The 12,110-nt window shown below is 44.7% G+C and overlaps 1 protein-coding gene across 1 annotated transcript in view; it reads right to left on the bottom strand.

The window, feature by feature from the left end:
• SYNJ2 (synaptojanin 2) overlaps positions 1–12,110 on the bottom strand; it is a 78,229-nt gene that overhangs the window by 8,507 nt on the left and 57,612 nt on the right. Inside the window, exons 16-22 of the mRNA XM_086632005.1 lie at positions 11,435–11,593; positions 11,057–11,213; positions 8,906–9,023; positions 5,884–6,102; positions 4,073–4,151; positions 2,679–2,847; positions 2,148–2,300 (exon numbers count right to left, since the gene is read on the bottom strand). Of these exons, the coding sequence (XP_086488131.1) occupies positions 2,148–2,300; positions 2,679–2,847; positions 4,073–4,151; positions 5,884–6,102; positions 8,906–9,023; positions 11,057–11,213; positions 11,435–11,593 (1,054 nt within the window). The remainder of the gene's footprint in view (positions 1–2,147; positions 2,301–2,678; positions 2,848–4,072; positions 4,152–5,883; positions 6,103–8,905; positions 9,024–11,056; positions 11,214–11,434; positions 11,594–12,110) is intronic.

The raw sequence follows: 12,110 nt of genomic DNA, 5'->3' as shown, positions 1-12,110 counted from the left end.
TTGGCAGCGGCTGGTAGCCACAGAGACACGGTCTGTGATCTGCCCAACCTGCCCTCCCCCTTCTTCCTGCATTTTCAATACCTCTGAGCTGCAAACACGGGCTCACCGGTAGGATCCGAGGAGTCACACAGGCTCCTAAAAGCACAGCTTGGAATCCTGGCTGTAACACTGAACACAAGACAAAAACCAGCCACCACCACTCTATCCCTTCCCTAAAAGGCTGCTGGTTTTAGGCAATAGCTTGCAGGGACACCAGTTTCGTGAGATGATGTCCTTCTCTGACCTCAGAAACACACGTACACACCGCTCTGCCCGAGACTGGTTTCCATCTGTGTCTAACACCAGCTCTACAATCATCCTATCTTCAATGAGGAGTTGCTCAGGCAGAATTGGAAGCTTACGGAGGCATCTGAAATTGCAGAGAGTTTCAAGATGGATTAAATATATTGTATTTTGAGTTGTGTGAGATCACGACCCCACCTTGACCTCCTTCAAGCTGTACTTTAAAATCTCCATTTACTCTGCGATATTTTTTGTGGAGGAGAATTAGTGTGGGTGAAAAGAATCACTGCAATTCTCCGTAGCTTAATGAATCATCATGCAGTAGGCCAGAGGTGTCTGGAGGGCAAGGCATCCCATAATATAAAGCGACTGGCTCCACAGTAGTTAATAATGACAGATTACTCCTGGGCTCAGGGCTGGGTTTCTGGGTCTGGCCACACTGCACCCAGCACATGACTCGAGGCGGCCAAGCAAGCTGTGTATCACTGATCCTTTGGAAAATCCGTCTGCGTAAACCCACGAATTTCACTTTATCTTTTTGAACTCTACTTCTGACTCAACCTTTCAAGGTATTAAAGTTTTCTCTTTTATGTTAGAAGACAAAGCACTTCTGAGAGAGTGCAGAAAGATCGCGGCTGAATCGTTTGCTGTCATCACAGAATGGTTTGGGTTGGAAGGGACCTCAAAGATCATCCAGTTCCAACCCCCCCGCCATGGGCAGGGACACCCTCCACTACACCAGCTTGCCCAAAGCCTCATCCAACCTGGCCTTCAACACTTCTAGGGATGGGGCAGCCACAGCTTCTCTGGGCAACCTGTGCCAGTGCCTCACCATCCTCACAGTGAAAAATTTCTTCCTTATATCCAATCTAAATCTGCCCTCTTTCAGTTTAAAGCCATTGCCCCTTGTCCTATCACTACACACCCTTGTAAAAAGCCCCTCTCCAGCTTTCCTGTAGCCCCTTTAGGTACTGGAAGGCTGCAATAAGATCACCCCGGAGCCTTCTCTTCTCCAGGCTGAGCAGCCCCAACTCTCAGCCATGATGAAGTGTCTGACACACAGCCCAGCCTGTCAATCCTCGGTCACCACAGTATCTCCTGATCACATCCCAGTATAAGACCACCACTGGTCTGGCTAGTTCTTCCCGCAGTTTTTATCCATGTTCTCTTCACAGCTTTATCTCCTCTTTACCACGTAATTTCACAATAATGTGCAAACATTAATGCAGGTGATCAGGAAAAACAGTTAACGCATTCAGGAAGCACTAAAAGAATTAATATACCTGTTGTGTGAACCTCAAATTCTTCAGAAATAAGTAAAAGAGGAACAAAGGAGAAACTTTAGGCTTCTTTGAAGTAAGTCATTTGAACACAACAGCCTCCTGGACCCTCCAGCTTACACCTGACTGCACTGCCACAGCTATTGCTCAAAGAGCAGGGCCAAGCCCATCACAGACTCAACAGGACTCCTTTGGTTTGATTTTGCTCTGGCCCTCACCAACAAGAAAATAATGGACGTTTTTTTTGTTGTATGCTCTGGTGCCAAACAACATCAAATGGATAAAAAGACTTAAATTTCTCCTGACTATGAAAGGCAGTCGGCATTTCTCAGAACTCCTGCCTTGCCCGAGGCTGGAGAGAAAGAGGATCTAAGCCTTATTTTTTGTGCTGCTGTTATGCCTGAAGGCCTCAGTTACAGTCACTAACTCAAGGGGAGGTTGGGCACTGTATGAACACGTATCAAGAAGATGATCCTTATCTTTGGAGGACCTACAATGAAAATATAAACAAACAGGGAAATACAAACAAGAGGAGGACGAACAACAAACCTTCAGGTGTAACTTTAAGGAACGTAGATAATTTACCTTTATACAGCTGTGGGGTTTGTCCAGGTTTGTCCGAATGATCTACGGAAGCAAAATGTCCACAGCCCTCAGACACATCTTCTGATGTTTCTGCTACTAGGTCTTGACACAAAGCATCATCTAAATAATCGTCTTCATCCTCCACTATATCACCTGAATTAAAATATCAGATAACAAAGACTTAGTAAGCAAATGTGTCCTCTGTCTCTACTACCAATCAATTAATTTAATAAACGGGTTGGACAAGCTTCTTGTGTAACCTGTGTGTTTCAGTTTGTTTCTGTACAGACAACTGTACCATACACTGGATTTGCTAACATATATTATAATACTAAATTGACAGGATCATCTAAGCAACAGTTCTCTGCCCAGGCACAGTGCTGGGTCATGGCACTAGTTACAATCCTCTTCTTAAGAGGTGCAGTTTCATTACAAATTAAGATATCCCTGACACTCATACTGTACCTCCTCTGGGCAACCAAAGCCAGCAAAGCAATTTCTCACCACTTAGCTTAGAAACCTGGTGCTCACCTTCTGAGTCATAGTCCAAACTTGAGAAGTCAAAATTTTCTTCCAGGAGACAGGAGTTTGCCGTGGGGGACAAGGGGGCAATGCTGTCCCGTTTTCGAGCAATTTCCTCCTGAAAGCCCTTTAGCCAGTCCTTGGTCTTGGGCCGGATTTTCACTGTTCTGCCTCTGACCTAAGACAAAGAAAGAACTGTTTCCCTTTTGTCGAGCAACTCCACAAAATGAGAACACCTAAACAGAATAAGCAAGTGCTGCCAGTCTATTGTACAACTGCTTCAGAAACTGAGACAACTAAAGCCTCATTTCGGAAGCTAAATAAAAAAGGAAGCACTCTTCCTAGTCCCATAAACAAGTTTTCAGACTTTAACAACATTCTTGAGAGAAAGTTAGCTTCATGACTCAAAAGCACTGCGTTTCAGAAACGCTTGAGAAATGGGTGAAATATCAAATATCGTCAAAACACTACTGTGATAGTAATAACGGTGTGGGAGGGTTCCATTTTTGAGTCAGTAGCTTCCAACACACACGAGTTTGCTACCTGCTGCCATCTGTAAGGAGACTTTCTTCTCAGAAAATCCCAAATATGATGGTTGATGTACATGGAAAGTATATTATTAAACAGATTAAGACTATAGCTGCGTACGTGTTGCTCCGTGACCAGCCAGCAGCTCTGGCAGCAAAATTAGTTTGGAGAATTCATGACCCAGGTTCCCAGCACCTTCATACACCGTGCACAAACAATTGGTTTAGTCTGTGCTATAAATTACATCAAGGAAACGAGCCAAATTAAAACACAAAACTCCAAACGTAAAAGAAGAACGAGAGTTAAATCCATTCCTTGAGTGTTGAGCTTACAGTGCAGCCCCACAAACAATTCTGTCAGCAGAACTGAGGGGGCTGATGAATTACAGCGTGTGTGTGGGAAGTAAGAGCAGGGGATGGGAAGGTAAACGCCTACTGCTACTGCTGAGTTTGCCACGGAGGCCAATGAATCATGTTGTTCAGGCTTGGTAGAAGGAGATTATTCGATAAGAGAAACAGAAAAATCTCCAAACCACAATCGTGAGGATGCTTTGGCAACAGTATAAAGTCACACGTAATCTCAGGAGAACTGCTTCAAGTGCCAGAGCAACGACCGAGATGATGTATTCTGTAGTGGTACCAAAGGCCACATCCTAAGCACGCTTAGGAGCTCCAAGAAAAGTCACCTCCTGCCCTCCTGAAACTGAAACACTCCATTAAAAGCCTCAGCAGCTGTGAAGGCTAAGGACTTTGCGAGCACTAAGTTTCTTTCAAATAATGCTACGTGATTTAGCTGGAAACATAACAATCTCATTGTAAGGAACCACTTGTGAGAAATTCATGATGAAATTATTATTACAGGTTTGAGAGTCTTACTTTGATACCATCTATATCCGTAACACGAAGAGCTGACTGGCTGTCTGCAAACGTCACCAGCATTTGACCTCCACTGATCCTAACAAAAAAAGGCAGAGAAAACAGTGCATTTTACTTCACCATTGAACACAAAGCCTTAAAGCCAAGCATGACAGTTTCGTACAGCCCTGTATTTGGTTTTTGTTGTATTTTCCTCACAACTCTATTTTTTGGAGAGGAGGAAACGATCTATGAATCCCAGTTGGGATCTTCCTCTCCCTCATCCTCCCTTACATGACCCCAGCACCCTGCCCTTTACTGGGTCACCCCTGAAGCAGTAGTACAAACATCCCAGCAGCTGACAGGATACCAAGTCTGATATCCACAGTCACTAAAGCACGTTCTTTTCTTGCTCCTTTTCTTCACAAGCAAGATGGTGCTGCTGTTCCTGCAGGGCTGCTTTTGAACTCTCGACTTATATTTGGTACTTCATAAACCCCACAACAAGTCATCAGTTTTCTCCACCAATAAATGGATCCAATACAACAGAAACAAGTTTCTGGTCTTGTTTCCCAGGTCAGTTGTCAGGTCTTGACCAGTTTTGCCTGTATTTCTCCAAACAGAAGTCTCATAGCTATGCTGGAGCCCTGTACGGAGTCAAACAGAACGAAATTAAACTGCTCTGCCAGAAGGTATCACACTGACCCTCTTCACCGCAGTAGGTGCTAGAATGGTGAGAAGCCACACTAATAAAAAAATAAACAAAATGACCCCCAAAAGAAAGGAGAGCCAGCCGAGAAATTCTAGTGAGTGTGAAAGAGTGCTGGAAGAGGAAAGGGGAAAGGGACCTGGGGGTCCTGGTGGACAGCAGGATGGCCATGAGCCAGCAATGTGCCCTTGTGGCCAAGAAGGTCAATGGCACCCTGGGGTGTATTAGAAGGGGTGGTGAGTAGGTGGAGAGAGGTTCTCCTCCCCCTCTACTCTGCCCTGGTGAGGCTGCATCTGGAATCTTGTGTCCAGTTTTGGGCCTCGCAGTGCAAGAAGGACAAGGAACTGCTGGAGAGAGTCCAGCGCAGGGCCACAAAGATGACGAAGGGAGTGGAGCATCTCCCTTGTGAGGAAGGCTGAGGGAGCTGGGTCTCTTTAGCTTGGAGAAGAGGAGACTGAGCGGGGACCTCATTCATGTTTATAAATATGGAAAGGGTGACTGCCATGAGGATGGAGCCAGGCTCTTCTCAGTGGCATCCAATGACAGGACAAGGGGAAATGGATCTAAGCTGGAACACAGGAGGTTCCGCTTAAACATGAGGAAGAACTTCTTCCCAGTAAGGGGAACAGAGCACTGGAACAGGCTGCCCAGAGAGGTTGTGCAGTCTCCTTCTCTGGAGATGTTCCAAACCCGCCTGGACGCGTTCTTGTGTGATCTGATCTAGGTGGTCCTGCTCCGGCAGGGGGATTGGACTAGATGCTCCTTTGGGGTCCCTTCCAATCCCTGACATTCTGGGATTCTGTGAAGAGAGCAGATCTCCTCAGAGGAAGCGAAGATGGGCTGAGGACCCACTAACAGAAGCAATGTATGGAAATGAGTTCTGAATCTGAAGGTGACAGATTCACATCAAAGCCTCTGCTTTCTGCTTTTTTCCTTTAACAGGTTGATAAGAGGCCAAAGACATTCAAAACACTCATAGTCCATTTCTAATGAAAAATTTGACATCAGTAAAAGAATTCAGCATACTACTTTCTAACACAAAATTAATTCTGTCAGGACAAAAAGGGGATTTCTAGTCTGTGTTTTTGAATAGATGACATGTCATTTCAGACCCCAAGCTTACCTGACCAGAACAACAGTGCCATAATCCTCAAAGATTTGCATAAGTTCCGTACGCAGGTCCTCAGGAAAATCATTCTTCTCTTCAGGCGTTGGTGATAGCAGATTTACCACTACTGTGGCATCCAGTGGTCCCTGGAAAGATGACACTTCCTGGAAAACACTCTCACGGGCAGCCTGATTAACTTCCTGGACTTCCACTTCTACAATAGCTAACACTGGCCTACGGGAAACAAGGGAGAAATGCTTATTTAAAATTAAGATCAACATCACCCAACAGGAAATACTTAGATACAATTAAAATCAATGTCGAGCAGCAGGACGGGTAAAAAATCAGTTGTTGCAGGACAAACAGTGTATTGTTTAAACTCTATACATCTATGATAATTTTTAACTCCACGATGTCAAATCTCACGGCAAATATTTAATTAAGCCTGCTCCACCTTAGAAGGAAGTGATTATTATGTTCTACACAGAAAGAGAAGCAGAACAAATTACTTGAGGTCTCACTGCAAAAAAGCACTGTGGCTGGCAATAACACCCAGAAGTTCAGAGTCTGGTAAATGGTTTCATTTTTTCTGCAGTGGAAGATCATGCCTTGAGCACTGCTAAATACATTTACCAGCCCTGCATTAACTGAACGGAACAGTGAGGACACATCGCCAAGGAATTCAAATTGTGGGTAGCACTTCTGGCAAAGCTGCAGTCTAAAAACACCAGGATACCTCAGTCATGATCAGACAGCTGTCTCCCAAAACATCTATAGATCGGGAAGGCGATATATTATTTTCTGTCAGACAAGGCCACATAAAGATGTCTTCTTCCAAAAACTAAGGACAAGGTACTCCAAGTGTATAATGTGGTTATGTAGCAAACATAGAATCATAGAATAGAATGGTTTGGGCTGGAAGGGACCTCAAAGATCATCCAGTTCCAACCCCCCTGCCATGGGCAGGGACACCCTCCACTACACCAGGTTGCCCAAAGCCTCATCCAACCTGGCCTTGAACACTGCCAGGGATGGGGCAGCCACAGCTTCTCTGGGCAACCTGTGCCAGTGCCTCACCGCCCTCAGAGGGAAAAATTTCTTCCTTAGATCCAATCTAAATCTGCCCTCTTTCAGTTTAAAGCCATTGCCCCGTGTCCTGTCACTACACACTCTTTGAAAAAGTCCCTCTCCAGCTTTCCTGTAGCCCCCTTTAGGTACTGGAAGGCTGCAATAAGATCACCCTGGAGCCTTCTCTTCTCCAGGCTGAACAGCTCCAACTCTCCCAGTCTGTCTCCAGAGCAGAGGTGCTCCAGCCCTCAGATCATCTCTGTGGCCTCCTCTGGACCCACTCCAGCAGCTCCATGTCCTTCTTGTGCTGGGGACTCCAGAGCTGAATGCAGTATTCCAGGTGGGGTCTCACGAGAGCAGAGGGGCAGAATCCCCTCCCTCGACCTGCTGCCCATGCTTGATGGACATACGTCAATCCATCACGTTATAAGCAGTCAACACTGCACACTTGCTTCTTCAGCCATTTCTTACAAATCACCTCTCTGTGTGTCAGATCTAAATAAGACTGAGAAAGCTGTCTGAAAGAGCAAAGCTTGTCTCATCTCAGTGGATGCAATCCACATTCTCAGACTTCCACCCGCACGTACACGCAGAGCAGCAGCTGAGATGGCTGCTCTTCTGTGTCAAAATTGCTGCCTCCCACTTGCAATAGAGCAGGCTCTGGAATACACCAGAACCTACGGAAGCAGTAACAGCAGAGCTAGAAAGGAATAGTAAAACAGAAAAAGTCTTAGAGGAAGCGTTAACTATTTCTATAAGCACTGTGAATCATAATGCACTTCCATATGTCACAAAGACAGAGCTAAGCCCTTTTCCAGCATAAACCTTAGGAAAGCAAACCTGCTGACTGTAATTAAAAAGCAGTTTTTGCCGTCAAGGTTGCTGAAACAGAAAACCAATGTCCAACAGCCCTGTTTCACAGATTGCATCCTCAGGGTGCTATATAACGAGTGCAGCAGTTCCACTGTGCTTTGTGGAACACAGCAATGTCAAAGCCTTGACACAGAGAAATTGATTGCAGGAGGCATGTTCTTCCATGGCTGGAGGAATACGGAACAGTCCTCACGTGCAAGAGAAGCACAGAGCCAGCTACGGTGGGTCACTATGAGGAACCATATTGTAGCATTTCCACAGGGCATGAGAGGGGTGAGACAAAGCTTGTTCTGAATGCAAGGGAGCTTTCAAGGTGTATTTAGTACAGAATTCATTTCAGAAAAGAGAAACAGTGACAAGTTGAACAAAGAGAGATCATTCACGTACCTAAAGAGAAGGTAGTGATATGGACCAGCCAGAGGCACCACTCTGTGTTTTCTCCTCCTTCTCCCATCTCCATTTCTAAGGGAAGCCTGGAAGCTTGACACTTCACTGCTCTGAAGAGGTCACACCTGTCCCTATGTACGTAGCTTCCATCTCTTCAGGCCACAGACTCCCAATCTCCTCCTCTCCCACAGCAAGCCGAGTGGGAGCCCATTAGAGCAGCTTGTTTTGGTATTGGAGCTTTCCAAAACCAAGCAACAAAAAGCCCTCGGTTTTCTACACCTGTTGCAACTTCTCCAACCCTTGCTGAGATCACAGTGCAGCGGCAATCAACACTGGACCGCAGATACCTGCCACCTGGTATGAAACCCACCACGAGGGATAAAACCCCACCAAACACATACTGAACACAGGAGAAGGGTGTAACTCCTGTTACAATCAGACTCAGTCCCTCACTCTGAAGGTGTAATTCCGTATGACACATTCATAGAATCATAGGATCATAGAATCATAGAATGATTAGGGCTGGAAGGGACCTTCAAAGGTCATCTAGTCCAACCCCCCTGCAAGGAACAGGGATATCTCCAACTAGATCAGGTTGCTCAGGGCCTCGTCCAACCTGGCCTTGAATGTCGCCAGGGATGGAGCATCCACCACCTCTCTGAATTCTAACCTAGCAGTCCTTTCTCTGACTATTTGCTTAGGACTTTACCTGTGGTCAGATGCTTGCAGCTCCGCTCTCCCGTAGTACATCAAGGCTCCAGGGGTCCAGGTGTGCCTGACTTTAGTTTCAGCATTCAGATCACTGTCTAGAAGATTGATCTCGCCAGCTATGAAGCACAAAACATGATTTAAAACTCACTCAAAGTTAGTTTTACTAACGGTTAAAAGCTATTTCATTAGATTGCACTTCACAGACCCTAGTAGTGGCAGGTGGGGTTTTTTTCATTCTTGCATATACCATTCAAAGAAGAGCTCATATCCTAAAAGATTTACAAGTTAGGGAAAAAAAAACCCAGAAAGGACAGGGAGTGCAACAGAGACAGCTGATCACTAGAATAAGATATCTGCAAAACAGTTAACCTGAATGCCACCCAATCAATTACATGTACAATCTGGGTCGACAGACTCATATTAGAATTTTTCCTCCTGCACCATTGCTGAGCACGGGAACAGACACTGTACTTGTAAATACACTGCAAATCTGAATAACACACAGGGGTTGGAAAAATAGCACACGAGACACGGGAGAACGTAAACCCATGCAAACCTAACCTCCAAATGCTTCCTTTGCAATGCATTAGGGTGACAGAAAGTGCTCCAGACGTGGTGCTAGAGTGAGGTACCGTACACTGCTGTCAGTATCAGGACAGTGTTTAGATCACTGTCTGGGCTAATGGATAACTCTTTTCTGTGGAGCTGAAAATGAGTTAATACGGAATATGGCATTCCTGCCTAATCCCCTGCACTGGGGCTACACTGCATTCTCAAAGGGCAAACAGTCCTCTATCTTACAGCAGCAAAAAGAAGCAAGGTAAAAGAATTGGAGGTGAGAGGCAGAAGAGCCTTGCCACCAGCAGTGAAGGAGAGGAACTCCAGCAGCAAACTAATACAAAAAGCTTTGCAGCGCTGGGAAGGTGGGTGAACAGACAAGGGGTCAGCTATATTCCCACGTGAGCCGGCTGCAGGAAGCCTCCAAGCCCTAAAGAAAGGCACCTGCTTTGGCTCTTGAAGGCCAGCTAGACAGGTCCTACATTCTGTGTGTACTCCATCAACTGATGTCCTCCCGAGGGCAAGCCTTGCCATGCAAAGTAAGGAATATGCATGGAAAACGCTGAAGGCTTTTCTTTCTCCTAAAATGAAAACAGCCAGCAAGACAGGGCTCCTTTAACTTCCTTACCATGCCTCATACAGTTTTTCTTTCCCAGATTACATCTCTATCAATGGTTTAAGCTCCTCGTTTTACTTTATTTTTCATTCCTTAAATAAAAGTTAATAACTCTGTATCCCATTAACATGTACTTTCTGATTGCCCTACTTCTGCTTTGTAGTTTTCACACTTAGTGTTCTTATGGTATGACCCAAATTCCAAGCAGTAGTTCCCAGGGATGTGGAAAATCACATCTGCGGGCACAAACCAAACCACTTCTCTAGCAATTACACTTTTAATATGAATTTGTTCAGATTTTATAAACATTGGGAGACAGATGTATGAGAGAATGGTTATGGAAACTGTCCCTGGATATGCAAAGAAATACTTGTTATTCTGTTATTGGAACTTTGGAATAACAAGTGAAAACAGCCTTTCTGTTGTGCTGGCCACTCATGATCTCAAAGTACTTTATGAGCACTAATTAATGAAATCTCCCCCCCAATTGCAGAAACTAGCAGAAACGTTCCCACGAATTACCAAGGCAGAAGAAATTACAGCAAAGTGCTTATACATCGATTGAGGACAACAGTTATAACAATCTAGCCATTATTTCACAAGAACTTTATGTGGACTAACGATTCTGTTGAAAAATAACAGAATCATTTCTAGACTGCTACAGCTGCATCGTTTTCAGTTCCTCAGTGAGTCGCCGGCACCTTCTCAATCTGTCGCATGGAGCTTTTCTTCACACGCTGAAGAAGAAAGGGCTCTCTCCATCTCTGCAAGTTATTTCAGTGAAGCTGAAGGAACATCTGAGTAAAGCCACCGCAACTTGAGGCAGCCTATGGGACACGTCTAAAGACAGCTCTCAGCCCAGAACTCACTAACCCCCTTCCTCACAATTCACTAGATTAAATCCCCCCCTTACGTGGGTTCTGGATAAAATCTAAAACAACTTTCAGACAAAGAAGGAGGAAAGACCCTACGTACCTGTTTTTTCAAAAGGCAGTTTCTTTCTCCACCAAAGCACTCTGTCAGTCCAAGCTGGGGTTCTGCACTTATCACTTGTATCGTAAGCCTCTGAGCCAACGTCATATTTGTATGTTGGTCCAAAATTAATAGTCCCTTCATGAAAGTCTTTAAAAATCTATGAAAAGAAAGACCATCTCTTTGATTATTTTACAGGTGAGATAGGTGCCATTGTGACCTATCAACTCCCTTGCAAACAACCAACATTCTGATTTTTAAACAAATGACTACATTCATGAACTACAAAGAAGGGGCTGAAAACCCAACGTTTTCACTCTCTCAAGGAATTAGACCAAATCAACATGCAGGTATTCAAGAAAATGAGACACGCTGCCTTACTTTTCCACTGGATTTTTGCTGTTGTAGTTGATCGAACTCCAAAAGTGTCTTCCAGTCTTGGCGTTTGAGAAGATAAAAGACCTCCTCGTACGTCAGATCAATGCGATAGTTAAAATCACCACACCAGAACACGTAGTCATGTGAGAACACGCTTCGCCCCTAGTTCAGAGGCACACAACACTGTTAATGTCAAATCACATTCATGGAAACACCTTCTAAATGCACTGAAATGCACCACTCGGTCTCTCTGAACTGCTAAATAGTGCACCTGCTTGCCACGTTCTACGTGTTAAAATCCACCTCGTGCTGAAATGGAATGGTTCCTCCACTGTCTTTTGCATCCTGCTGAGCTGAATTTTGTAAGCAAGAGTGTCAGACTCTGACCCCCGTTTCCTGAAGGTATGTCTAAGCTGGGACTCCAGCTTCATATTCACAATTTGGCTCTCATGAATATTAAAAATATGCATTTGTTTCCCCAACACATTTTACACATCTATATTTACATATTCTAAATATAGCACAGAATGTGCTTCTTGTACCAAGGCACGCTCAGCAACAAAGGTCCTAAGCAAGAACAAGCTCCAAATTTGATCTTATGTGCAGGACACTTTTGTAAATGTATTGAAATACAACGTCAAGGAAAATTCATTCCAGTTCTAAGTTTAACATCCTATCC

Source organism: Tauraco erythrolophus, chromosome 2 (genome assembly GCF_009769465.1).
Source record: "Tauraco erythrolophus isolate bTauEry1 chromosome 2, bTauEry1.pri, whole genome shotgun sequence".
NCBI lineage: Eukaryota > Metazoa > Chordata > Aves > Musophagiformes > Musophagidae > Tauraco > Tauraco erythrolophus.
This window is presented reverse-complemented; position numbering and strand designations above follow the sequence as displayed.